At 41.8% G+C, this 27,133-nt stretch overlaps 1 protein-coding gene across 1 annotated transcript in view; it reads left to right on the plus strand.

Annotated features, from left to right (window-relative positions):
* Positions 1–22,334, plus strand: part of LOC149871848 (cytosolic phospholipase A2 epsilon-like) — a 35,169-nt gene extending 12,835 nt beyond the window's left edge. Inside the window, exons 5-20 of the mRNA XM_090034964.1 lie at positions 814–854; positions 1,575–1,617; positions 2,486–2,552; positions 7,903–8,072; positions 8,209–8,295; positions 9,862–9,899; positions 10,315–10,450; positions 11,989–12,125; positions 12,512–12,734; positions 13,412–13,526; positions 13,968–14,105; positions 16,673–16,780; positions 18,278–18,469; positions 19,097–19,263; positions 19,535–19,721; positions 21,756–22,334. Coding sequence (XP_089891090.1) covers positions 814–854; positions 1,575–1,617; positions 2,486–2,552; positions 7,903–8,072; positions 8,209–8,295; positions 9,862–9,899; positions 10,315–10,450; positions 11,989–12,125; positions 12,512–12,734; positions 13,412–13,526; positions 13,968–14,105; positions 16,673–16,780; positions 18,278–18,469; positions 19,097–19,263; positions 19,535–19,721; positions 21,756–21,964 — 2,058 coding nt within the window. The 3' untranslated portion in view covers positions 21,965–22,334. The remainder of the gene's footprint in view (positions 1–813; positions 855–1,574; positions 1,618–2,485; positions 2,553–7,902; positions 8,073–8,208; positions 8,296–9,861; positions 9,900–10,314; positions 10,451–11,988; positions 12,126–12,511; positions 12,735–13,411; positions 13,527–13,967; positions 14,106–16,672; positions 16,781–18,277; positions 18,470–19,096; positions 19,264–19,534; positions 19,722–21,755) is intronic.
* The last annotated feature ends 4,799 nt before the right edge of the window (positions 22,335–27,133 follow it).

A 27,133-nucleotide genomic window follows, 5' to 3' on the forward strand; every position in this document is an offset into this window, starting at 1 on the left:
AACCTTAGCATAGGATTTCACATGTGGTTCATTGTTAGAACTTGTTGTCAATAAGCCAGCAATTATGGAATTAATAGCTCTGCAATCTGGAACAGACAGTGCAATAAGCTAGCATAAAAATAGCTGACTAATTATATATGTTGTAGCACCAATTTTCAATCATGATTCCCTAAATAAAATTTCTAAATCACACAATTAGTCAGTTACATTGATAACTGGGCACATACATTTCCATTTAGAATGCAAATACAAACATGGAAAGTGGTATTTTGAAAACTGGGACCTGTATTTTACAATCATCTTCTAAATGATAAATTGCAATGAAATATACGGCTGGAGAGGAGGGACAATCAACAGTGAAGTTTAGGAACAAGGTATCTATCCAGTGTTTGTGATCATTGTGGGCATATGTTCTAAGACAAACAGTATGGGCTATGAAAGATGAGAATATCCTCTGTGTATACATGTGAAGAATGTCTACCCAATGTTTATGTCAGTATTGGGGGTATATGTTCTAAGATAAACAGTATGGGCTAGGAAGGATAAGAATAACTTCTGTGTATACACGTGAAGAATCTCCCTTGTGCTTTTAACATCCTCCATGGACTACCACTAAATACTCTGTGGATCACCACAGACAAGGCTATTTGGGTAAAAGAACTATGTCTGCCTATGTCCTGAGACCAACACGGCTACAACCTACACCCCTGTAGATCATCTATAAAGCATAAGCCACCATTTGAGAATAAGTGGTATAGTAGTAACCACCTATATTTCTTTTCTTTTTAAATGTCTTTCTTTTCTTTTTTCCAGGGGAAGGAAGAATTAGAGGTGGAATTTACATTGGAACAAATGTGAGTAAATGTTAAATAGTGCAGAATCTGCAACAGAAGCAACAGTTCAGAGAGTAATAAAAAATGTATCTAAGTAGTCTGGAATGCACCATTCTTTGACACTACTGATAAAAAAAATGATTTCTAATGAGATTTATGGCAAACTTACTCTTCCAGAATGTTGTAGTCTGTCTCATTTACAGACAAGAGAATTTCATAGAGAAGGAAGAACAGTCAAAAGTTAGAGGGTTTTCTTTCCAGTGTTGAGAACTCACTAAGGCATGATTAGCTGGGAAGTCAGCACAACACAATTAGTGGGATAGTCAAATTATAATTTAGTTTCCTAATTTCTCTTTGGAAGAATCCTTTCCTCTCTGTGGTATAATGATATTTTGGATTAATATATTCATTTTTCATCTGGAACTCTGGCTTCAAATTTCTAATTTTGACCCAATGAACCTGCGTGGAATCGCAATGTGGCACAAATCAGGAAACTACTTGGTTTGATTCAGTGAGAATTTTCTGTTAGCTGTACTCCAGGACATAAATAGCAGGTGCTTTAGTGGCCGTGCCTTGACAAAGCCATATTGGGAAACAGGTCTTTTAGACTTATTCCTTTCACACCCAACACTTCAAAGGTTAACCAAGATACGAAGATAAGCAAGATAAAAATGAAAATTGTGGCTCATTAAATATGCTGTATGAGTAACTAAATATGGTTTTTTTCCTTTTGTTTCCTAGGCTTGGTCCACTTGAAACCATTGTCACGAATGGAGTACTAGTGGTAACTTCTGTGTTCTGTGATCTTTCATTTTCTGTAGCAATATCTCCAATATAGGTGGAGCAAGAGAGGCTGAGCTGGCCCAAAGTCAGCAGAGAAACATACTTTAGTGCTAAGAGGAGCTGAGAATGAACTGATGTGACTCTACTTTTAGTCATCTGCTTCACATTATTTCCTCCTTTGTATCATGCATGATGGGGACTATGACTTGAGTAGTTGTGAGGTGCCCAAAGCTAGCATTCTTCCAATATTGCAGAAGCAAAACTTGGAAGTGATTTGGTTATGACTCTACTTACAGCTGGTTCTCTTACCCCATTTTCTCACGGGAGACAGAGTAATATTATGTAGGTATTAGCTTCTTCCTGGGCAACAATACTGCATAATTTCATACAGTATCAGTGGATGGGACTGGGAAAATTATGGGCTTTCCCACAGGAATTACTCCTAGCCTATTCCCTAACATTACCAACACTTAAACATTTCTAACACTTCACACAAGAAGTCTTCCTAACAATGACATCTGTTCTTGCTTTTTCTCCCATTCATTTTATCCTTTCCAACCCAGTTAGTATAATATTAAGAAAAAAACTGTAAGTTTGCCTAACCTTATAGTTTCTAAGCTAGAAACTCTGTACTTTGTCACAACCTGCCTTGTTACAGTTGATGACTGATAAAACTCCCCATGGAGTCCTTAATCCATAATAGCTTTGCCTTGCTCAGCCATCTCAGGAATTCGTTTTTCCTAGGGGTTGGGCATGTTACCTTCATAGCAGTCAGTCTACATATCCATTGTGATAGACCAGGGAGGGAAATGGGACCTAAATATATGATATTCCCTATCCTGAGTTATGGTGTTTCTCTCTATTTATAGTCTCGTGAAATGTGCTGCTTGGAAGTTCAAGTGGATGAGAAGAAAAAGAGAAGGAAGCCTTCCTCAAGTAAGATTACTGCTTCACAAACTGGCTATATATGACCACTTAATAATTCAGTTAAGACAATTGGTCATTCTGTCTATCACTTCACCTAAGTGAGTGATCTGATATAGTATTGAAACATACAAACTTTATACTAGCAACTAGAAAATATCATAGATTACGTTGAGTGCATCAATATAGTTATATACAAATAAACTCTTTTAAAGCAGCATTCAACTTGAGATTTAAGTCACATAAAGAAGTGAAACAATCAGAGATACAGATCTCACAGAAACCTGAACTCTGCTCCTTTACATGAACTTGTGTGTAACACAGCAGGGATTTCATTACATGACTATAGAGCTTCTGTGAAATAATTCAGAATATGATATATATATGCATCTGCACTTTGAAAAAAGAATGTAATTTCTTTGCGTACAATTTGCCAAACCGTGAACCATGTTGTCTGGGTCTATATTCATTTAATGAGAAAAAAGTCTGTTCAAGAGTGTAGAATGATGATTGATTTTAGAATCATAACTAGAATTGTCTGTCTTCAGTCTGATTAAAATCTCAAATATGATGTTGCATTAATGTTGTTTTTCCATATTATATTGTGTGTGTCTTTAGAAACATATCACAAAGTCAATACAATCCTTTCTAGTTCTTTTTGGCTATTTCTTTTCTAGTAGAACACTACTAATATTATTTGTATAGTGTAATAGTATCTTGGAGTTTCATGACCCCGAGGCATGTACAAACCTACAGGCCCAATCTTGTCTAGAAGACAAAATAAGCTCTGTTGTTGTTGTTCTTGTTTTAAATCAGTTTTTTAACATGTTGTAATTAACACAATTTTAAACTCTATTTAGCAGTTAAGGAATGTTTACATGGTACAGTGCCATACAGAGATACCTGAGCTGCCTTGTATACCAGAAGCAGTATAGACATATTAATACAATGCTCCACCCAGCTTAATTCACCCTGTGCTAATGCAGGATGGAACACTGTGCTAATTTGTGTACCTCTTCATGGTAGTGAATTATTCTGTATAAACACATACTTAGTTCCTGAGATACATTGAAAGCCTTTTTTCATCTTCTTGAAAGTTATTAGAGTGCTTGTACACATGACAGGGGATTAGTCCTTAGGGTTGCATTCCTTGCCCCCTAAATTGAAATGGTGGATTTTTAATTGAAACTGTGGGATTTTATTTTTCTGTCACTATTACAAAAAGGGGCCCAATCCTTTTTTTTTTGCCCAGTGGAGCCTACCTGTGGCTGAGGGCTGAGCTGCTAGTGGGCTGAGTGGTCCCTGAGCTGCAGGGGACCCCAGTCCTTCCCAGGCAACACCCCCTGGAGCCACCCGGGTGGCCTGCTAGTGGGCAGATCTGACCAAATTCAACTTTTTCCTGCCCCTGAGCTTGGGCAGCACCCCCAGCCATGGAAGAGGCAGGCAGGCTCCTTTGAGGAAAAAAAAAACGGGCCCATCACTGCTTCTGCCTCCCATGGGATCCTTTTTCCTGCCTATCTCTCCCACAGCCAATGGGCCAGTTGACTAATAATTGCAATGCATCATTGCGAACTAAACTTAGTTTGCAATGATGCAAATTAATTTAACACCCCCAAAACTCTTGCATGTGGATACCATTAAACCACACGAAGTGACATTTTCATCGTGTATATGGTAATGGTATCATATGTACCAGTGCCCTTAGATGCATCTTTGCACCTGTATAACAAAAAAAAAGTTTGTCCTAAAAAAAAATTCAAACTTGGTATGTCATGAATGAAGAAATGTAATAGGGATATGGTGAATTTCAGTACTGTAACAGACTATGACCAATCAACACCATTTTGAATGTGTTAGACACTGTCAGAACTGAATAATAAATGGTACTTAAAAAATGTGGTCATTTCTATAGGTGTTATTGCTGGGGTAGTCCAAGGAATATGCAAGAAGCAACATTTGCTTGCTTTACTGAATCAGCTAAAGAGACATTGGGAGAGAACCAACTATAGAGAGATGGGTTTGGAAAGATGTTCCTGGTGAGGGGCATTTTAAGCATAAAAGCTTGTCTAGTATCTCTCCCAATCATTTCAAATGATATTATTTTAGCTAACGGTCATTTTTATCAAACACCCCTTCCCCAGATTAGACAGGATATTAGTAAGAGAAGTCCCCACTCTGAAGAGCTGACAGTATGAACAGAAAGAACACACAAAATGTTTGAGAAAGGAAGTTGAGCAGAGGGTGACATTTAAAAAAATGTTTAATTGATTTAGAAGTCTAAGTCCAATTATCAAATCAGAATTATCCAGGGCTTCCCAAACTGTGGTACATGAGCATGGTAGTTCATTTTACTGTATTTTTAAGAAGCTGGTATATGAATCAATAGCTTTTGATTAGCTCAGATTCTAATCAACCTGTAAAATGCCTCCAGTTGGGTGCTATAACACAAAAAAAGAAGGCACCTTGCTCCATAGGTTGACCTCAATTTGCCAGGAGTAGGTAACTATGTTTTCTCTACTGTGAATGGGGATATTTAGGTGCCCCCAAAGACAATTTGATCACTTACTTGCTTGGAAGAGAAGGGTGTACAAACAGAATCATAGGACTGAAAGAAACTTCAAGGCTAGGGACAGACATTCAAAAAGACTGAGTCTGAATTGATTCAATCTTTGCAGATTAGTCTAACCCACAAACCTTAAACCAATTTGGAGGTGGATAGACATTCCCCTTTCATTCCAGAAATGCAAGTGGCTAAGGGTAGAAGCTGGGGGAGCTAAACCAGCCCTCCCTTCCCTGCCACAGTGCTGAGCTGAAGGGGGGGGGGAGCTTTGTCAGGCCTTGGTAGGATGCTCTGATGCCTGCCTGCACTGTCCCAGGATTTTCCTCACTGGGTGCTCAAGGGACAGAAATGTTGCCAGACCCTGCATCTGTTGATACTGAGCTTTTCAATCTTCATCTCCCTGCTTCTTCAGACAGTCTGCAAACCAGGTCATTTCTAACACCTTTCTCTGTCCCCTCTGGGAGACTTACAGATTGCAACCAGCAGGTTGCTTGTCAGAACAAAGTTTATTGGCTCATCAAGCCCTAAAAAACAAAGCAACTCTCTCACTAGTTTCAAGCTCTTCGTATCTGCAGGGTGCATTTGCATTTGCAAACCACTAGTTGTCTGCCCTTTGTTCCAGTGAAATTGGAGACCCACACAGACACCTCTCCACATTAGCTAGCATGGGTGGAGGGACATGAACAGATGCCAGGTCCCTCACTGGGGTCACTGCCATGGGAGAAGGGCGTGGGGATCCCTGCTTGAGTAGCCAGTTGGGGGGCGGAGTGGGCAGGGGAAATCCTGGCAGCTGCTGCAGTCCCTCAGCCAGCTGGAGCAGTGATAGCTCTCTGGCTAGGAAGGAGAGGGGTGGGGCCAAACCTGCTCTACTCCAGCAGACAGCCCTGCAAAGCATCTGGGATGCTGTGGGACTCTAGATTAAATTAAACCAGGAAGGGTCTGGAACAGACATCCATACACTGGTTTGACCCAAATCAGTTGAGTCTGAACATTCAACCAGGTTTATCTGAAACCAGTTTCAGCCATTTTCAAACTGGTTTATGTGCACTGAACACCTGTTCTGTTAGAGCTTTAAACCAGTTTCTGATTACTTAAACTGGTTTATATGTAATGTCTGTCCCTAGCCAAGGGTCAGCTAGTTCAATCTGCTAAATAAATGCAGGATGCGCTATTCTTAAAATATCCAGACAGATCTCTACCTTGTGTCTTCTTGAAAACCTCCAGTGAAAGAGGTTTTTTTCCCTGCACAGTTTATTCCATTGCCCCACTGTTCTTACAGTTGGCAGGGTTTTTCCAGAGTTTTAATCTAAATCTGCTTTGCTACAGTTTAAACCCATTGCTGTCTGTCTTTCCTTCTGGAACAGGGAGAATTGTTGTTCTTGCCCTTCTTTATGACAGCCTTTCCAAAATTTGAAAACTGCTGTTATGTCCCCTATTAATCTCCTTTTCTTCAGACTAAACATACTATTTCTGTCATTGGCAGAAGGCAGGGCAGGGAACACGTTAGAGACAAACTCAGAAAAAAACTTGTTAGGATAAGGTGCCCCCCTGCCCTGGCTTTTGCTTCACATCAAGATGACATGTCTAACTGCCTCTCTAAACTATGCTTTCATAAACACAGCATTTGCTTTTTAGCAGCTGCACCACATTGCTGATTTAGGGTGAGTCTGTGATCTACCAAAGTCCCCAGATACTTCTCAGCAATGTTACTGCCTGCTGCTAACCAATTACGTCTCATTCTGTATTTATTTGTTTTTTCTTCACCTTTTCTGTACAGTGCATGTAGAACCTTATACTTGACATTTGTCTTTGTTGAATGCCATTTTGTTGTATAGTGCCTAGTTCCCCAGTTTATCAAGATTGTTTTGGCTTCTAGTCCTGTCCTCCAAAATGTTTGCGATCCTTTTCAATGTTGTGTCATCTCCAAACTTGACCAAGATTCCTTTATTAATAAAAATGTTAAACAATACCCGATCCTGAATAGATCTCTGTAGACCCTGATTGAACCCCACACTGCCATTCTGATATTCATCCATTTACAGTTACTCTTTGCTTGCAGTTATTTAACCTTTTTGAAGGTATTAGACTTACATATCCATTAAACAGTCATTCTACTTGGCCCACATTTCTCCAATTTCAGACTGTCACGTGGGACTATTTCAAACTTTACTGAAGTCCAAGTAGATTATATCCACTGCATTCCCTTTATAAAATAAGTTACCCTGTCAGAGAAAAAAATTAAGTTAGTTTTGCATGATTTATTCTAAACAAATCCATGTTGACTGCTAGTTCTAAGCAAACAATTATCGTATGCACCTATTGTTTATAATAAAATAAACCTACCCTAGATAGACTTAGATTTATTGCTCTATTTGATTGAACCAGACTTTTAAATGCAGTAGGAGTTGTGGCATACATTACGTTAGTATAGAACTGTTGTATTGAAATATAATGGAAGCAAATAAATAGCTTCTATATCCAACAAAATCCCAGGTATTTGAGCCCCTTCTTCCAAAACATCATTCTGTCTTAAATTCTGTTAATAGTCTGAGGTGAATCATTTTTCTCTAGATTTCCTTAATCATCCAACCCCATGCAGATTGAAATATTCTCGCTATCTCCAAAATATGTTAGATATATGGGTTTATACTGTATCTTGAAGTAAATGGTGGGTCATTTTAAGCTATTTTAAGATCAAAACCAAGAATGTCTACTCAGTTTAATAAGTAACAACTCCCATAAGTACAGGTTTTCAGGAAGATAAAATTCAAAGGATTTACGAGTTTTATCTCATTTTTTTAGGAAAAGACCTCTCCCTTTTGGTGAAAGGATCCCACGAGGAGACCCAGGACATTATGTTTGGCTATGATACCATTTTTAGCTCTTCATGTCCCACCACATTCCACTATGTCAAATATAAGCAGCCAGTACTTGATATTAAGCTACCAAAGAAGCAACTGCCTTCCTCCTTTGTACGTTATTATTGGACTTAATAAGCATAGTAGTAAAATGCATAGAAATATATACATTAAATGGCAACATGAATCTGTCATTCTTGGGGAGGATGTAACACTCTTTGTAAATTGAATTTGTGTGTATTTTTTTCAGCATACCTATTCCTATAACACAAAGGGAGGCCCCTCACATGTGAATCTCAATTCACTTCCTGTAGGAGAAAAAATAACAGTAGCAGAGGTGAGTGCCAGCTCTTAGCTGAAAGTGATGAAGTCAGCCTGAAGGCTCTATCTTTGCCCAGCTATATTGGGAGCCAGATCTAGTTATCTCCTGCAAGCTTCACATGACCCACTGCCTCTAACAGTGCCACTCCAGCTGTGACCACAGTGCCTGGGCTTACTCCAAACCAGTTGTTATATTTATGTGCAGAGAGATTAGCTAAGTTACTCCGAAGTCAGGCAGAAACAGGGTATATTTGCACATTATAGACTACTAGATCAGAGATGCATATGCTTTTGTACAAAAGCTTATGCATTTCTGATCAAGTTAGTCTAAGTACAAGTATACCCTGTCTTGTGTTAATTTGCCTGAGATGGGGCATTTCAAGATTCTAAACTCATTGTACTGGGCATGACTACATAAAAAATGCAGCACATTGGTAAATTACCACAGTTGCCTGAAAAAGTTATGAATACCTGTTTTTTTCAAGAACTCTGATATGTTCTGGCTATCAGTAACACGCCTCACAATAATTTAAACCCAATCTACTATAGTAAGGAAGGTTGACAATTGATGTTTTTAAAGGAAAATCTACCACTGCCCACATAAACCCATGGTTTACAATGACTGGTAGCAATAAAAGGTTTTTAAGTACAAGCCGGGCACATCTACACAGGCAATTAATGCGAAGAAATAAAATCCAGGTCATATTGCCTCAGAGTTTTTTGTTCCTGGGAGCACCATTTGAACATGCACTCAGAAGCAAAAACTCTATATTGCTCCAGAGTTTATTTGTGCACAGCACATTGAGCCCAGTCAGAGCAGCCCCAACTGGCAGCTGCCCAGAGCTGTTCTAGCCAGGCTCAGTGTGCTGCGAAGGGGCTCCCTGGGCTATCAGGGTGTTTCAGTGTGGGTCTAGCCAGCAGGCAGCCTCTGCACTGAAGCATCCCCATGCCCCAGCCAGCTGATCAGCAGCTACATGTGTGCTGCTGCACATGAAAAATCTCCAGAATTTATTAGTTTCATGCTATGTAGTCAGCTCTGCAGTAAACATTTTGCACCTGCTCTGAGTTATCTTGAACTAGATTCATTTGGCTGGTTTCCAATAATTTTGTCACTTTGTGCCTGACTCTTAATGAGGAATATCTATTCTGTGTCCTGAAGCACTGGTATTCTCTTCCTTCTGTTCAGCTGGGTGTATTCTTACTAGTCATGAACCTGAGATAGTATCAGCTTCACTGTGCTACTGAAACTGATCACCCTTTGTAAAGGGCTTTCAGGTCTACTGATAAAGAATTTTTTTATCAGACTTAAGTGTTGCTGATGTGGGTTACAAATCAAATATGACTGAATAAGAGAGGGCAAACACTAGTTAGCACTTGTGCAGTCACTGAAAAATTTTAGGAAATTTTCTCTGAGAAAATGAAGTAGTGATGCTGAAACTGTATGCATTCTTGGTTTATTTGGGGTCTTTACATTGTGTTTACATTGCTAAGGAAGGATCAAATAAAATGTACTCCAATGCTGAGGGAAAGAAAACCTTTATAATATGATAGCACTAATGGTATTTGTATTTTTGATTTCCAGGATAAAAGATTTGATTTGCATGCGAAAGCAGAAAACTGGTAAGAGATCCATTCCCTCTGGGCTGGTAATAACTTTTGTTAGCCAAATTCTACCCTCAACTTGCCTTTCGATGGAAAGAATATACTGACAGCTTGCTAGCAGCTTGTGCAAACATTTTAAAGGCAAATGATTTTTAATTAAGTTGCACTGAAAAATGGGAACTTTCCACAAAAAATAAACAACATATATACAATATCCACTGTTTTCATTAATATAATGTACTTATTTGCTAGAAATGGTAGCAATTTGGCAGCCCCATCCCCTCTCCATTTTACATCAGTCTGTTTGTTTACTCTGTAAATCTGACACTTTATGTAATTGGTTGATTTATGTGCCCTGAAACATTTACACGTTACTGAAACCACCTATCTGTAACAATGGATATGCCTGTTTTGGTTCTCACCTTTGTTCCAGCCCAGGAGACCTAGACATGCGCTTGGGGTTTGACCTGTGCTGGGAAGAGCAAGACTTCTTGAAAAAAAGAAAGAAGCTTGTTGCTTCTGCTCTGAAGAAAGTTCTCCACTTGGAGCAAGATCTGCAGGACTATGAGGTATGTGGGGCAGGATTGTAAATGTCCCTTTTTTGCTCAAATGTGCACTCAACGACTTGGAAACCCAATGTGCTCCTTAATTTTTACTATTATCATTGCATCTGAATGGCAAAGAAGCTCTAAGTTCAAGCTATGGTCCCTTTTCACAAGCGTGCTCGTTCTTTACATTAATAGACTCAGTTGTATAATCCTTCAACTCTACTTTCTTTAAAACAGTTGATTCCTCTTCCCTACCGTGCCCCCCCTACCCCGAAGCCTCTAGTCTTTTTTTAAATCTGAAAATGCTTTTGCCTTTTCATTCCAGCTTCCTAAACCCTCAAGGCCCTTCTGATCCTTCTTTGTTCCCCATGTCAGAGAAATGCCTCTGGATGACCTACCACGAGCATGGAGAATTACTCTAGTACACAATGGTTCCCTTCAACTTCCTGATTGAGTAAAATGGCTTGTGTCTCATTGGCACCCAGGCCTAGAATCCCAGTCATTGTTTTGCAAGCTTTAACTCCATCTTGGCCTCTCTCCCATCCTGCACCTCCTTTTCTTCTACAAAGGATCCTGTTGTTTCTTCTGAGAGAAATTGGCACAGTTCTCTGTAATGTTCCTCTTCATTCTCTGTACATGGGCATTTCTGCTCTAACACCCTCAAAAATGCCTTTCTGCCCTCCACCTATAATCCTTCCAAATCTTTCAGCAACTCCATCTCCACCCACCTCCAAACTTCCCTTACGTCTACAATCATGTCTGCCTCACCCTTTCCCTAAACCTCTCACTGATCTCAGACTCCTGTTCCTTGCAATTCAAATAAGCTGTGGTCTTTCCCCATCCTAAAAACTTATACCTCATTTGACCTGCTTCCCAAACTATTGACCCATCTTTCTTCCACTGGGAAAATGATAGAACGTAGCATTTATATGATTGCTGACCTAAATTCAGTTTCATTCTTCTTCATTGTGATCATATTCATGTTGGCTTTTTCCCCTCAGCTGAAATTGCTGTTACTCAATATCTTAATACCAAATTCTCAGTCCATTCCATTACACCCTCCTTGTTTCTCTGCTACTTCTAAAACCATATTACTCCTTTATCTCTCTCCTCCTTGGATTTTCATGATACTGTCCTTTCTGCATTGTCTTCCTGCTTTACCTTTGATACCCCTTTCTGCATTTTTTTGTGTCTCATAAGGTTTTGGGGGCAAGGACTCCATTTCCTTTCATATTTGTTCCTTATACATACATTAAGCACACTGAAGACAAATAACAATAACACATGAACAAAAACAACTGAACTTATCATTCTTACCTTTCTCTATCCAATGTAGATGGGGTCCTGAGTGACAGTTAGGGTCCCAATCAGATTATAAACTTCCCCAAAGTGTATTAATGTGTGAGCCTGTTGTTCAAGTTCTGCTCTTGCGTGAAGATAGGTGACAGCTCTGAAGTTGGAATATGGATCGGATCTAGTGGTTCACCTAAGCTCCTCTAGTGCTAAGTATTAATATGTCAATTTTTTTGCATGCTTTTTCTCTTTTGTGTGTTGTCCAGACTCCAGTGATAGCAATCATGACAACTGGAGGGGGGATGAGGTCATTGACAACAACGTATGGCAGTCTGTCGGGTCTCAAAAAGCTAAATCTCTTGGACTGTGCTACATACTTAACTGGTTTATCTGGAACAACATGGTAAGGAGCACATAAGCATTTTTCTTTAAGTTTTCTTTCTATATACTGCTCACACAATAACCCATGCTAAAGAAATATCCTGGGGCTGACCACTGCAGATTCTGCACAGGTAAGATTGTGACCCCAGCCTTATTTCTGACTTCCTTTGTTGACAATTAGTGTCATCATAGAAGAATGCTGTTTTAAGGAAATCACTCAGGTCACTTGTAATTTACAGGAAGGATTTTTTGTGAGCCTTTAAAATGCATATAATATATTTTTAGGGACATTAGAACTCAAAAGCAGCTTAGATCAGGGCAGAAAACCTTGAATTTTACATGAAGTCCTTCAAATTGAAAAGCTGAGCTTAGCAAACTTCTAATTCAAGCCTCACCCTTTCCCCTCAGGACCATGGCAAACTTATACCAAGATGCTGATTGGTCACAGAAGGATCTGGATGAGAAAATCAATGAGGCTCAGAAACATGCAACAAAATGCAAACTGGGTTCCTTTTCACTGGAGCGTTTGAAGTATTACAAGCAGCAGCTAAGTCAACGGAAAACAGAAGGACACAGGACATCTTTCATAGATTTATGGGGGCTCATCGTTGAGTATTTGTTACACGATGGGGTACAGTATACCATAAAGCCTGAACACTTAATATTGCACTAATATCCCTATAAATAAAGTGAGAAAACACTTCCAATGGAAGATTATATCCAGATGTTTATACCTTATGGAAAACTATCCTGTTTGTATTCATCATGAGTGCTGAGTTTGGGGGGGGAGGGGGGTGCATGAGCATGCAGATGCATGTGCATTCACAAGATTTTTAACATGTTTTGACATATTTGAGATATGCATCCCTGAGGGGGAAAGTTTGGAAACACATCACAAGTTGGCATATTCTGAAAAAAAATGAGCCATTATTTCTTCATGTTTGTCAGTCATGCCTGAATAATTTAATCTAATCTGGAGCAATGAACTTTAAACAGGAGTTTTACCTTGTGATACTCAATTTTAGCTTAGATTTACTCCTGAAGTTCTTTGCACTTTAAATATTGTTTTCCCTTTTTAAAACACCCCCTTTCATATTTATTTAAAGACAACATCAAATTATCTACTGTATCAAGACCTGGCAGCCACATAGCAGACAAATAACTCCCACACACAATGCTGTAATAAAAGAAATAACATGCTTGAAATGTGGGCAGTTAAATATATTCCAAGCCCAGAATAATTATGTTGGTTCCCATGCTAGTTCCATGGGTTTTTTTCTCATTTTAATCATTTTTCTTGAATAACAGAAAGACAACCACAAACTCTCAGATCAACAAGAGGCAGTGAACCAGGGTCAGAACCCATTACCTATCTACACAGCACTCAATGTCAAGGACAACTATAGTACTTGGGATTTCAAAGGTAAAGATAATATTTCAGACAGGTACTTGATTTTAAATTTAGGAGGGCTCACTTCGGGTATGGGATAACATGAAATGTAATTTAAGAGCTAGAATTTGAGCTGATGTAAATTGGGAGAAGGCTCCTGAATTTATCCAACTTAGCCCAACTGAGGATCTCATCTTCTACCTCAGCAGGTCAAAGAAGATCAATTACCTTGTTTTGGTCACTATTTTTATTTTGTGGTGTTTGTATATCTCTAGTGTTGGCCTAGGATCCAAAATGTTAGACTGAACCCCAGAAAATGAATTTCCTTGTCTAACTCCTTTAATTTTTTTGATAACAATATAACTATTTACTAACTCCTTTAATCCTTTTGATAACAATATAACTATCTATTCAGAACCAGTGAACTGAGAAAAAAACTGTTCTTTTTTGTGTCTCTTTTGTGACTGATTATAGAATGGATGGAGTTCACCCCTTATGAGGTGGGATTTCTCAAATATGGAGCTTTCATTCGTTCAGAGGATTTTGGTAGTGAGTTCTTCATGGGTCGGCTGATGAACAAGCTGCCAGAGTCCCGGATCTGCTACCTAGAAGGTGACTTATTGTTTAGGAAAAATGTCAGAGAAATGATAACTTAAATAACCACATAAGCCAGGCATGAGTGTCTCACTGGTACATGACTGACAAAAATGATACACTATCACATATAAAAGTATTTGTCTGTACCGCATTTAAATTTTTATTTAATACAGTGATATCATTGTATTGTTAAAGCAGGCAACTGGAAATAGCATGTGAGTAGCAACAACTATATATTAAGTATTTTACACTTTATTTTATATGACAATGTAGTTTGTTAGCAATCAAATCCCAACTCCAGTTAAGCCATGGGGGTTTTGCCCTTGCTGTGAAATGGGCTAGAATTCATCTAAAGGATCTGGAATTTAGTCTGTAAAGAAAAGGATCATAGGAAGGCAGGGCTGAAAGTGACCTCCCCAAGTTATCTAGTCCAGCCATCTGCTCAAGACAAGATTGTATTTGGCTAAACTATCCCAGCCAAGTGTCTGTCCAACCTGCTCTTGAAAAATTCCAAAAATGGAGATTCCACAACTTCTCCAGGTAGCCTATTGCAATGCTGGATCACCATCATAGTCAGAAAGTTCCAATTAATCTCCAACCTCACTTTTCCCTGAGGACATTCTCCTAGTTCTGTCCTCTACAGTCACAGAGATAAGCTCATCGTCTTCCTCTCTATAATCACCCTTCAGATATGTGGAAACTGTTACCAAATTCCTCCTCAGACTTTTCTTCTCCAGACGAAGTACCCCTACATTTTTCAGCCTTTCCTCATAAGTCTTGCTTTCCAGGCCCCTAAACATTTTTGTCACTCTGCACTGCACTCTTTCCAATTTGCCCACATTTTTCTTGAAGCACCAGCCAATTGCCTGTCAAGAATGATGGGGCTGGGGGGGCAGAGGGGGAGGATCCCCATGCCCCCACATCCAGGCCCACTCCCCCCTTCCTCACTGCTTGCGGTCCGGGCCTGCTCCCCCCTTCTCCGCCACAGCAGCGGGGGGAAGGGAAGAGCAGGCCCAGGCCCAGGCCCAATGCAGGAAGTATGGGTGAGGACCAGACCATGGGGGTGGGGAGAAGCCATCCCACCCTGGCAATAAGAGGAAGGAGCAATGCGCCAGGGCTGATCCAGTGGCAGCGGGGTGATTGGGAGGAGTGGATTCAGGGCCAACGCACAGGAGGCGGGGTGGGGGAGGAGTAAGCTTGGGCCCAAGGGGAAAAGGAGGCTCACTCCTCCCCTTCCCCTGCTGCTGCAGCATTGGGCTGGGCCCACTGCTCCTCCCCAACCACCGTGGTGAGGCAGCTTCTCCCCACCATCAGGCCTGCTCCTCACCTCTCCTACATTGGGCCCAGGCCTGCTCCTCCTCTTCCCCCCACCACCGCCATGTTGGCCTGGACCCAGTCTTCCACCACCACCACCGTGGTGCACCCGCTCCTCCCCCTCCTGCATCAGGCCCACTCCTCCCCCCAACTGCTGCCACATCAGCCTGCATCAGCCCTGTAGGCAGCAATGACAGAAGGGGGGAGGAGCAGGCTAAGGCCAGCGCTAGTGGCCTTGCCCTCCCCCCCCCCCGCATGGCAAACTGATACCACTCCCCCGCCCATCCCACTGTCTCCATGTCCAAGGAGCAGGCAGGGGCAAGGCTAGCTCCGGTAACCTTGCCCCCCCCTCCACTCCATCGGCGCTGCCTGCATGGAGCTGAGCAGGGGGAGACATGCCAACACTGCTGGCCTCACTCCCCCTTCCTTCTGCTCCGTTGCCACCACCTCCATCCCCTGTGTCTCCGCCGTCATGGCAGCACTCTGTCACGCCACCACTTCCTGTCCCAATGCTGAATTCACACTCTGATTGGTTGTTTTAGTCAGCCGATCAGAGTATGAATAAAGCGTTATGGATAGACAAATAGACTAAGCCTTTTATAATATTAGAATGGGGCCCAAAAACTGGACACAGTACTGCAAGTGAGGTCTTACTAGTGCTGAATCACTTCCCTTCATTTGCAAGTGACACTCCTATTAATACAACCCAATATGCTGTTGACATTTTTTGCAACAAGGGCACACTATTGGGTCATATTCAATTTATGGTTCCCTGTAATCCCTAGGTCCTTCTCTGCAGTACTATAGTCTAGCCAATCATCCTCCAGTCTATATTTGTGCATGTAATTATTCCATCACAAGTGCAGGATTTTGCACATGAATAGTCTAACATCAGAATTTTTTTAGATAAGTGAGTATGTAATACTGAAAAAAAAGTGTGAGGAACAAATCACATGCTAAGTATAACAATGGCTGCAATACAGGCAGAACAGAGATATATAGAAAATTGTAATGCAAGACTTTCATTTTTTGAAAATCTTACATATACATTTTGTCCATATTCCAAAATCCTTCAGAGTTAATATATTTATAGAAAGAGATAAATTCAGGAACATATTTAATAAATAAAAGAATGGTGACTTGGGAAGGAATACAATTTATTATAAGAATATATCAAGGTTCTTAAGCCAATCATATGCCTTTGGAGCCTAAGTCATGATTTTTAATGTGCTTTGATTCAATAGTACTCACTTTCTTTCCTGTCACAGGCATGTGGAGCAGTATATTTTCCCTGAATCTGATATATAACTGGAATCTGTCCCATTCTTCAGAAGATTTCTGGCACAGGTGGACCCAAGACAGAGTAGACTGTATCGGTGAGTTACTTTATTCTTCTACCAACCATGTATTATCATCAGGCTTCAAACCCATCTAATATATACACCATGGACACAAATCCTGGAATTTTATTTTCAAAGCCCATCTGAAAATTCCTCAGTACCACACTTGGAAAGGAGCAGTTTGAAAAGTCAAATATTTAAACTTGTCATAAAGCTGCCATTACCGTATTTGCTAGCTTCCAAAATAAGCTTCTTTTTCCCCATTTAAAATAGGGGAAACAAAGCCTTGTCTTAGGATGGAGTATCAGACCAATACTCATTGAGCATCCCCACTGCCTGCCTGCTTACTGCAGCTTTCCTCAATTTTGCAAATTTAAGGTGACCCTCCAATAACTACATTCTACTCATGGAAAATTATAACAAATTTATAATTTTGTAATTTTACATGTATAAAATCTAATTATTCAGAGTCATCTTAAATTCAAAGTCGTTTTGGATTCAGGTAAATGTGGTAAATAATTTATGAATATCCCGCACCACCTGCCCACTAGGGCTGTGCGAAGCTTCAGGTGCTGATTCGATTCAGAGGAGATTCAGCCCGATTTGGTGGCTGAACCTCTGAATCCAAATTGAATCAGGGGACCAATTAAAAGGTCCAAATCAATTTGAAGCTCCCCAAATCAATCTGGGAATGATTCAGAGAGCTTTGGCAATCCAGGCAGTCTCTGCTGGGTGCAGCAAGGAGCTGGACTCAGACTCCATGCTGGTAAGTAGGGGGCAGGGGAGGGGGAGCTGGAGGAGAGGAGAAGGGAGGGGACCATGGGGTGACCCCTGCCTGCTCCCCTAGCCCCTCCAAGCACCCTCCGTCCCCTCCCACTCTCCCAGAGCCTCCCCCCCTCCCATGGCTGCCCCGCACAGCCCCAGCTCCCAGTTGTTTAAAAAAAAACCCTACTCACTGGATGCTGCCAGGTGGAGGTGCAATCCCCACTGCCCCCCACTGCCCCATGCTGTGTGGGGGCTCTGCCATGAGCCCTCTGACCCCTGCCCGCTCTCCCAGCTGCCCCACCTGCCTGAGCTCCTGGCCCTTTAACAAAAAACAACAAAGTAAATGTGTTCAGGAATAACAGGACTGATTTGCAAATGATTAGTGAAGCAACAAATACCACAGAGGTATTGGATTAGGACTCCATGGGGCTACAGTAATACAAAAAAAATAGTTATTATCATTTGCTGAATTTTAAAATTGTCAAATGCAGGTTAATATTTTCTACTTTTTAGTACTAGTGGCATGGGAATTATATGTTATTTGGTTGCTTATAGGATTTCAGAGTTCTATTTTTAATCTAAATCTGAGATATATGAAGACGTCTTATTAGATTTTTAAAAGCCATTGTTTACCTTTTGAAAGGCTCATGAGAACTTTCAACACAGACACTATACTTTAATGTATGGCTGAGTGTTATGAATTGTGCTATTTTAGACTTCTGAAAAAAATAATCTTGACAACAAATCTTTTGTTTCTTTCTTTTACAGAAGAGGAGCCTATACTGCCTACAAGACCCCATGAGTTAAAGACTCATTTATTCAAACCTGCAGGCCCCCTCTCCCAGGCTCTTCGAGGTGTCATGACAGAACGCCTGACAGTTGCCCGCTACCATAATTTCTTAAAGGGCCTCCAGATGCACAATGACTACCTAAACAATGACAACTTTTGTAGATGGAAAGGTAAAAGCAGTTTCTTTTCAGCAGCATTTTTGTTGGTAAATAATTTGTTGGGGCTAGAATATAGAGAGGAAATTATGCAACTTGAGAGAAAAAATCTTTTAAAAAATAAAGAATATAAAACTTGCTTTCTCATGTGTCAGAGCACGAGCCTACTTTTAAATAGCATGTTTTGGTCAAAAGGTTGATCAATATTTGGCTGAAAATCTCTAGTAACATTGATTTATTTGGACTTTAGATAATTTATCCTTAAGATGCAGCCAGTTGACTAGACCTTTTTAGGGATGCTCAGTGTATTGACAGCACCCACAATTTTCTATTGAAAGAGAAGAGACACTAAAAGGGAGACTAGAAAAATATCCCTCTTCATCAGGAGAGTGTTACCATTGCCAATCAAAAATAAGATTTGGTGTGGTTTGAATGGTCAGGTATAATGTTGACAAGAGGGTCCTATGGCAAAGAAAGTTGTGATATATGATAATACATCTCAGTGGTATAATGAGTGTAACACACGTAAGTGAAATCAGACGCGTAGGATGGGGTTAAATTGCCTTTCTTCTTGGACACTCTTTTCAACAGCAGCTGCTTTCTGGCTATTTCAATCATGACAAAAATATTTTCTTTTTTTAGATACTGTGTTAGGTGATTCACCCAACCAGCTCACTGAGACAGAAGCATACCTGTCCCTAGTAGATACTGGCTTTTTCATAAATACCAGCACCCCACCACTTCTGAGGCCCCAGAGAAAAGTGGATGTCATCCTCCATCTAAATTATAGTGCAGGATCACAGATACTGGTGAGGAAAATCAATTTATTTACTATTTTCTGAAGTAAGAGTTATATCATTTGTAAGCTTTTCTCATTTAGATTGGGATTGGAAGGGAGCACCTAGATCATCTAGTACAGTCTCTTGTTGTAGTAAGCAGAGATGCAATAGATGTTATAAAATCCATGAGTTTGAAACTATCCTACTGGTAACCTAAGACAATTATCATTTGTTTGGCTTCAGGAAATTCTGAACACAGCCTATTATTTGTATTTTAATGCTGTTCTGTTCCTTGATCCAGCCTCTGGACCAGTCCTGTAAGTACTACTCAGAACTAGGAATTCCATTCCCCAAAATTGAAGTCAGTGAAGAAGACAGAAAAAATCTGAAGGAGTGCTACCTTTTTGATGGTGCAGAGACACCAGGAGCTCCTATATTGCTATTTTTTCCACTAGTTAATGACACCTTCCAAAATTACAAAGCACCTGGTAAGTAATCAACAACATTCAACTACGGTCATCAAGGCCATCCTACCCACTACTTGTATTCTGTTGTTAAACTTATAAACCTCCCTATTGGCTCATTTCAATACAGCATCTGACGAGGTGAGCTAAAGCTCACAAAAGGAAATCTACTCCGCCTTGTGCTTGAATTCAGACTAACATGGCTAGCGAGGGGCCTTGTTACATGTTACACTTTTTGCTGCTCAAATGTTGATCAGTGTCAGTGCTAGCTCAAGTTTAGAGCAGCCACATATTAAGGCTAAAAACCATCTCTGATTGCCCCAACCTGTACAGCTGTAACTTGTGACTAAAGGGACTTAATTTTGGTCTGGATGTGGAGCCAGTCTTGCTGACGTCCCCGAGCCACCATCTGTACCGTGATCCTCTCAGACTACCTGATTTTGCCTGTTGCATTGTGTCCCCTTTGCAGTCATAGCAATGGTTGTCTCCTTTCCCCAGATTGTGATGAGATCCAGCACCTTATTGCAGCTCCAATTAGATGCCCACCTTATGAGGCCTAGCGGGGAGCATACTTTGGCTCATCCTGGAGAAGATGGTTGAGTTGGAGGCAGAGGAAATGTCTCTGCTTGCTAGCTGGCATGTGCTCTGCAGGCTGCCTGCACAGGGTTGGGAAGGTCACACCCCCAGAGGCATAAGGGGAAGTTGGCTTGGTGCCAGAACCACCTCATGGGCAGTAAAATTCAGGGGGTGGAAAGTTTATCCACACAGAAAAGGAGGGTGGGAAAGGGAACACTGCAACCTGAGATATTGGAGGACTGAAACATAGGTAACTCATTTCTAGGGAGTTTCCACACGTTAATTGAACATGAGCTGGATAAACCTGCCCTGGAGTGGCATAACTTTAAGCTGCCTAAAAGGTGTTTAAAACAAGTTTTACATGTTAGTATGTGGACAACCCAGGGGTTTAAGAGCTCCAAGAGCTGCCTAAAATGAATGTGTAACAAGGCCTTATGTGTTTCAATACAACAGACTTCTCCCCTGCCAAACCATTGTAGCTTAACACCTTTATACATTTTTCATTAGAAGAGAGTGTATGCATTTTAATCATTTTCATTTTGATATTAATTAATAAAAATAGTCATTATAAAAATGCAAGGACTATAAATTCTAAGGAACTATCAATTTAAGAAAGAGCTCAGTGACATCACAAGCTTCTTTGCCTTTAGCATTTTTTCGGGGCATCTAAAGTTGAGTCTTTGTTACAAAATATTAGAAGTCCAGAGTCACACTTGAGAGTACAAAGTACATCTTTGCCTTCATTACAAATCATCTCCTTATTGCCAGTATCACTATTCCTCTTTTCTACAGGAATACTTTTTCTGTTGGTTGGGAACTGTCTCACCTTCAATGATACATTTAGGGAATACCACTTTCATTTCTGTCCCTCACCCTTGTACTTCTCCTCCACGTCTGATAAGGGTTATACTTAGCATGTAGTTACACTGCAATCCAAAGGCCTGCTTTCAGCTCATGTAAAGATATTTGATCTAACTATAAATTAGCTAATACAGCTAATTGATACCCAGGTAACTAGAGGATTACAGAGTTCAGAAAAAGCTAACCTTCCTGAGCATTTACCCAAATTTCTAGGCAGGTTTTGCAGCCAGCCTGTGCTTAAATCCATATTTCTGTGGCTACACTGTTACTGGTGCCCAGGCTAGCTAGTTTAAAGTGACCTGGGGTACATCTGTATGAGTTGCAACCAGACCTCTGGATTGTAATGTAGATACACTTCCCTATTCCTCTTCTGTCACCACATCCAGCAAGTCATATTAATCTAACATTCACCAGGGACTGAGTTACTGGATTGCAAAAGAAACACTTTGGGGGAGGAACAAAAAAAAAACCCAACCAATCAAGAAACCTCAGAGCAATTAAGCTACTGAATTTTCTTATTGAAGAGATATCTCCTTTCTCTTGGATGTTAGCAGCTGTTTGTTTGTATGTGATACAGGTAAGCTCAAAACCTCACCAGTGTCCTATTCATTTTTTTCTTAGGAGTGAAGCGCTCTGACTCAGAGATGGAGGAAGGCAAAGTTGATCTTACCAGTTCCTCTTCCCCTTATTCTACATATTCTGTCAGGTACACAGAGAAAGATTATGATCAACTGGTTAAACTGTGTGAATACAACATCTTGAATAATGAAAACCTGATTATGAAGACCCTGAGTATGGCAGTGGAAAGAAAAAGGCAACATAAGAAATGATCATGCCATGTGTCAGATCAGAGATAATGGTTTTGTACATGAAGGAAATGAAGCTCTTAATGATTGGCCAGTAGACCTTTGTGAATCCCCTTTCAACCCCATGCTGTGGATGGCCCAGTTAAATTAGGGTATCCCACAATAGAGATCTTACAGAAATCTTGTTCCCTAAAGAATTTCATTGCAACTGAATTAATCCAAAATAATAAAATCCAATGCATTCCGTGTAGAAAATATAGTACATAGAGAGGCTTGTACAAAAGAAGTGCTGTGGTGCTTGAGTTGCTTGTAACCTTCAAAAGAAAAGGAATTTAAAAATGCTTAAGTCTAAACAACATATTATATACTAAATTCAATAAATCTTTAACTAATACTAATTCTGTTTTGTTTTGTTCATGAGGATTGTTTGAGACCTACAATATGTGGCCTAGATTGTGACTTGTTGCACTAAATGCAGTGTGTGTAAGGAGGAATAGGAAGTGCCTTTCTCTCAACCTTTCTACCTACTCATTGAGGTCCAGGGACAGTTACAACCCTAGTTATTGGGGAAATACAGGGACTGCTTCCTCCTGGCCCTCAAAGGCATATATCTTACCATATGTAATGAAGAGGAGGCAAGGTCATGGGCCTGTCCTTCAGAACTCATGTATGACACTCAGAAGGTGCACTGGAGATGTGGTGTATCAGGGATTGTCTCACACCACATCACAGGGCTATAGGAGGAACTGCATACCTAAATCTATACTTCTATCTGGACCTGCTCTAGGGTGGTATAGGTCTGCCCTATCCACAATGGAGGCACATGCCTAAGTAGAATAATTTGGTCATTTTGACCAAACACCCAATAATCTATTGATTGTGCTTCATGAGCCACAAGTAGCTCCTTAATAGGGCTGTGCAAAGCTTCAGGCGCTGATTCTATTCAGAGGAGATTCGGTGGTCAAACTGCTGAATCCAGATCAAATTAGGGGACCAATTAAAAGGTCTGAATTGATTTGAAGCTCTCTGAATTAATTTGGAAAAGATTTGGAGAGCTTCAGTGATTTGGGCAGTTCCCAGTGGTGGCAGCAGGGAGCTGGACCCACACTCCATGCTGGTAAGTAGGGTGCCGGGGAGGCTGGGCTGGAGGAGCCGGTGGGGAACTATGGGGGGACCCCTGCCAGGCCCTATCTCCTGCCTGCTGCCCTGGCCCCACCAAGCAGCCTCTGACCCTGCCCAGTCTCCCAGCCCCGCCTCCCCATGGCTGCCCCGCCAGCCCCAGCTCCCGGCTTTTTAAAAATAAGACAATAAAATCTCTGAACTCATCAGCTCTTGCAGTGGCCTCAGGGCTTCAGGGGGCTCATGGAAGAGCCCCCCATGAAGCATTGGGCAGTGGGGGGAAGTGGGGATCACCTTCCCACTGGGCAGAGCTGGTGAGTCCAGGGGGGTGGGTAGGGTTTTTTTTAAAGGGCCAGGAGCTGGGGTGGGCAGGGCAGGGGCATGGGATGGGAAAGCAAGTGGGGGTTGGGGGGCTCGTGGCAGAGCCTCTCACATGGCGTGGGGCAGTGGGGGGCAGTGGAGATTCCCCCCTGCCCCAGGCTGGCAGCTACCAGTGACTGTGGGCTATTTTTTTTCAAAGAACTGGGAGTTGGGGCTGGGAGGGGCAGCCATTGAGAGTAGGTGGGGGATGGGGCTTGTGTGATTCAAAGATTTGGCTGATTCAGCAGCAGCCAAATCTCTGAATCAGATGCAACAGAATCAATTCAGGACAGTGATTCGAATCACCGAATCAAATCACTGTCCCCCAAACTGGCCAAATCTGAATCCAAAGCAAATACTAGCCACTTTGCACAGGCGTACTCCTCAATTTATCATAGGTGGTTCTTCCCAGAAAATATTAACGGTTTTATTTTCTTTTACTGTGTGCATTGGGCAGGGGTTTTGTTCACTCATAATTCATTCAAGAGACACGCTATCTAGCTCCATAGGTTTTGGTACAAGTTACTTCATTTGCCAGTAGCATAACTAGTATGGGTGTGTGAAACAAGCCGTATTCGATTCAGATTTGGCCCCAAATGGGGACAGTGATTCGATTCATTGGTTCAGATCACTATCCCCAATTCAATTCAGCACAATCTGAATCTTCAGATTCGACGCTGATTTGGAGAATCAGCAATTCAGACATAGACACAACTTTAAATGTTTTTTCTACATACCTCCAGGTACCAGGTGTGACTCATGAATGCTGCAATGGTGGGCCAGATGGAACATCCTACAGGAGCATGGGGGGGTCCCAGCGGCAAAACTGGAAGTGGACCAGAAGTACTTCCGGTCCACTTCTAGGTCTGCCATCGAGCATGCCAGGACCACAATATGTCTACTTGGAGACCCTGGTACAGGGACCACCCTACTCCTCACTCTGCCACATGTTCAGTTTAAGGCACAAGGGAAACCAGCCACAAATATATTACACATTTTTAATGTCATATTTTTGTGACTGGTTTCCACTGTGCCTTAAACTGAACATGTGCCTGGGTTCCTACTTCAGGCATGATTAACAAACTAATTGCATTGTAAGTCTAACCCCTGCCAGAGTCCTAATTCATCATTTTGTGTTTCTCATTTCTCTCTTTTTCTGTTTGCTTTTTCCCTGAGGCTAGCATGGCCAGTAAAGCCCAGAAACATTCCCAAAACTATGCTTGCCTTTTGTGCAGCTGCATTACCCTGCAAACTCCTGTTGGGTGTGGGATCTACCAAGACTCCTACAGCCTGACTACATGTGCAATTTAAGGCATAATCGGAACCAGCTACACCATTATTACAAAAAACGTATTTTGTGTAATAACTTTGTGGCTCATTCCTTGTTTTATCAAACCATTAATTGCATTACAGTGTGGCCAGGTTACTAGTTAAGACATGTTTAATTGGTTAATCACCTCGTAAGCATAACCTCTACCACAGCCTTCGATTCTTCTGTGTAGTACTGGTATCCAGCCAGGTATCATCCATTTCGTATTTGTATTTTTGATTATTCTTACCAAGGTGTAGCACCTTGCATTTGTCAGCACTGAAATTTCTCCTGTTAGCTCTAGCCCAGCTTTCTAATCTGTCAAGATCTCTCTGAATTGTGCTCCAGTCTTCAACATGTGGGCTATCCTTCCCAGTTCCATATCATCTGCAAACTTCATAGAATCATAGAGAAGTAGGGCTGGAACAGACCTCCAGAGGTCATCTAGCCCAACCCCCTGCCCAGGCCAGGATCGTTCCTATCCAACTATCCCATACAAACCATAATCTAAACTCTGTGTAAGACTGCTGTCAGCCCTGACACAATACAGATCTAACACTTTAATCTGCCACTGGTAAAGCAGGGGAACCACAGCAGCCAATAGCCTGCTTCTATAAAAGAAGCTCAAGAAGGTTTCTATGCCAGCATCCAAATTGTTAATAAATACATAAACAGCACCGAACCCAGGACAGACCCCTGTGGGACTCCACTCAAAACCTCCTGACATTCTGACATGGATCCATTTATAATTATCCTTTGCTTGCAGGTATTGAGCCATTTGTCTATCCACCATATACTAGTTTTGTCTAGCCCACATTTCTTCAATTTATTTATGAGAAGTTCATGCAGGACCGTGTCAAAATCCCTGTTGAAGTCCAGATACACTAGGGTGGGCAAAATATGGCCCACAGGCCAGATCTGACCCACCAACTGATTGTATCTGGCCCGTGGGTGGATGTCCACCAATTAACTGTATCTGCCCAACTGCAGATGCCCCTGCTACGCTCTGCATGGGGCCTGGCCCCACGCACTCCTGGCCAGAGCAGCATGTGCTGCATGCCCACTGCTGCACTCCCAGCCCCAGCCATTGCACAGAGCTTTCCACAGGGTTGCTGCTGCTGCAGCCGCTGCCGCCGCCGCTGCCCAGTGCCACTGCTTGGCTTCCCCTGCCTCCAAAAGATCCTTCTTCTGTCCCTACTGCAGCTCTCCGGGCAGCAGGTAGGGAGGGGAAGTGGTGGCAAGCCAGGGGAAGCTGAGGAAGCAATAGCAAGTGGGGGTGGGAGAAGCTGCACCTGTGTGGCTCTTTTCCCAGGGCACAGAACTCCAACTCCCAGCTGCCTTCCACCCACTCTACTCACCTCATGCAATCAGCAGCTACTTGTGGGCGGCTGAGTGGATGGAAGGTGGCCCTGCCAGGAAGCTGTATGTGCTGGACCGGGCCAGGGTTGGGATGGGTGTAGGTGGGAGCACAGGGCAATTTCTGCCTGGAGCATGGAGCAGGAGCATGGAACAGCTGCAGTCAGGACTGCAGGGCAGGCTGCCTTGGGTGGGAGCAAGCAGGGATTGGCCTCATGCAGAGCACCAGGGAGCAGCCATGGACTTAAGGGGGGAGGGGAGGGAGGGTGGACTGTGCCTATACCACCAAGATAAGCTCTACTGCACATTCCCCCTGCCCCTTCCTCCCCTCCAAATAATCCTAGTTAGCTGTCTGGTTGCAGCATAATTTTTTTGGTGAAGACTGAAGCAAAGTAGCCCTTCATTTTGTCATCTGTTAAGAGTAGTAGCTCTGTTAAGAGTTTACCCTTGCTAGTTAACAGTGGACCTACAGCTTTCTTGGTCTTTCTTTTCTGGCCAACATACTTATAGGACCTCTTCTTGTTGTCTTTAACCTTCTTTGCCAGGTGTACCTCTTTCTCTGCCTTTGCCTTCATGATTCTGTCTCTGCAAGCTCTTGCTATTTTTCTAGTATATTTCTTTGGTGACTTGCCCATTTTTGCATTGCCTATATGCTTTCCTTTTACACTTGTGGTGTCCTGGAAGCTCCTCATGCAGCCACATTGGTCTCTTGCCATTCTTCGTGTGCTTCCATCATGTTGGAAGAGTTTCTTATTGGCCTTCCTATACTGTGCTCTTTAGTAGCTTCCTATGGTACCAGGCCTATTAACTCCCTGAGTTGGGTGAAATCCACCTGTTTGAAGCTAACATCTCAATTCTGATGACCTCATGCTTTCCCCATCTCAGGAGCTGAAATTCTATCATGTCATAATAGCTTCCTGCCAAGCTGCCCATCATTTTTACATCCTGCCCCAGTTCTTCTCTACTGGTCATGACAAGATCCAACATAGATGATCCTCTAGGTATAGCCTCAACCTTCTGAAACAGAAGGCTGTCCTCCACACAAGTTA

Source organism: Crocodylus siamensis, chromosome 2, assembly GCF_052110815.1.
Source record: "Crocodylus siamensis isolate JL-2025a chromosome 2, ASM5211081v1, whole genome shotgun sequence".
NCBI classification, from domain to species: Eukaryota; Metazoa; Chordata; order Crocodylia; family Crocodylidae; genus Crocodylus; species Crocodylus siamensis.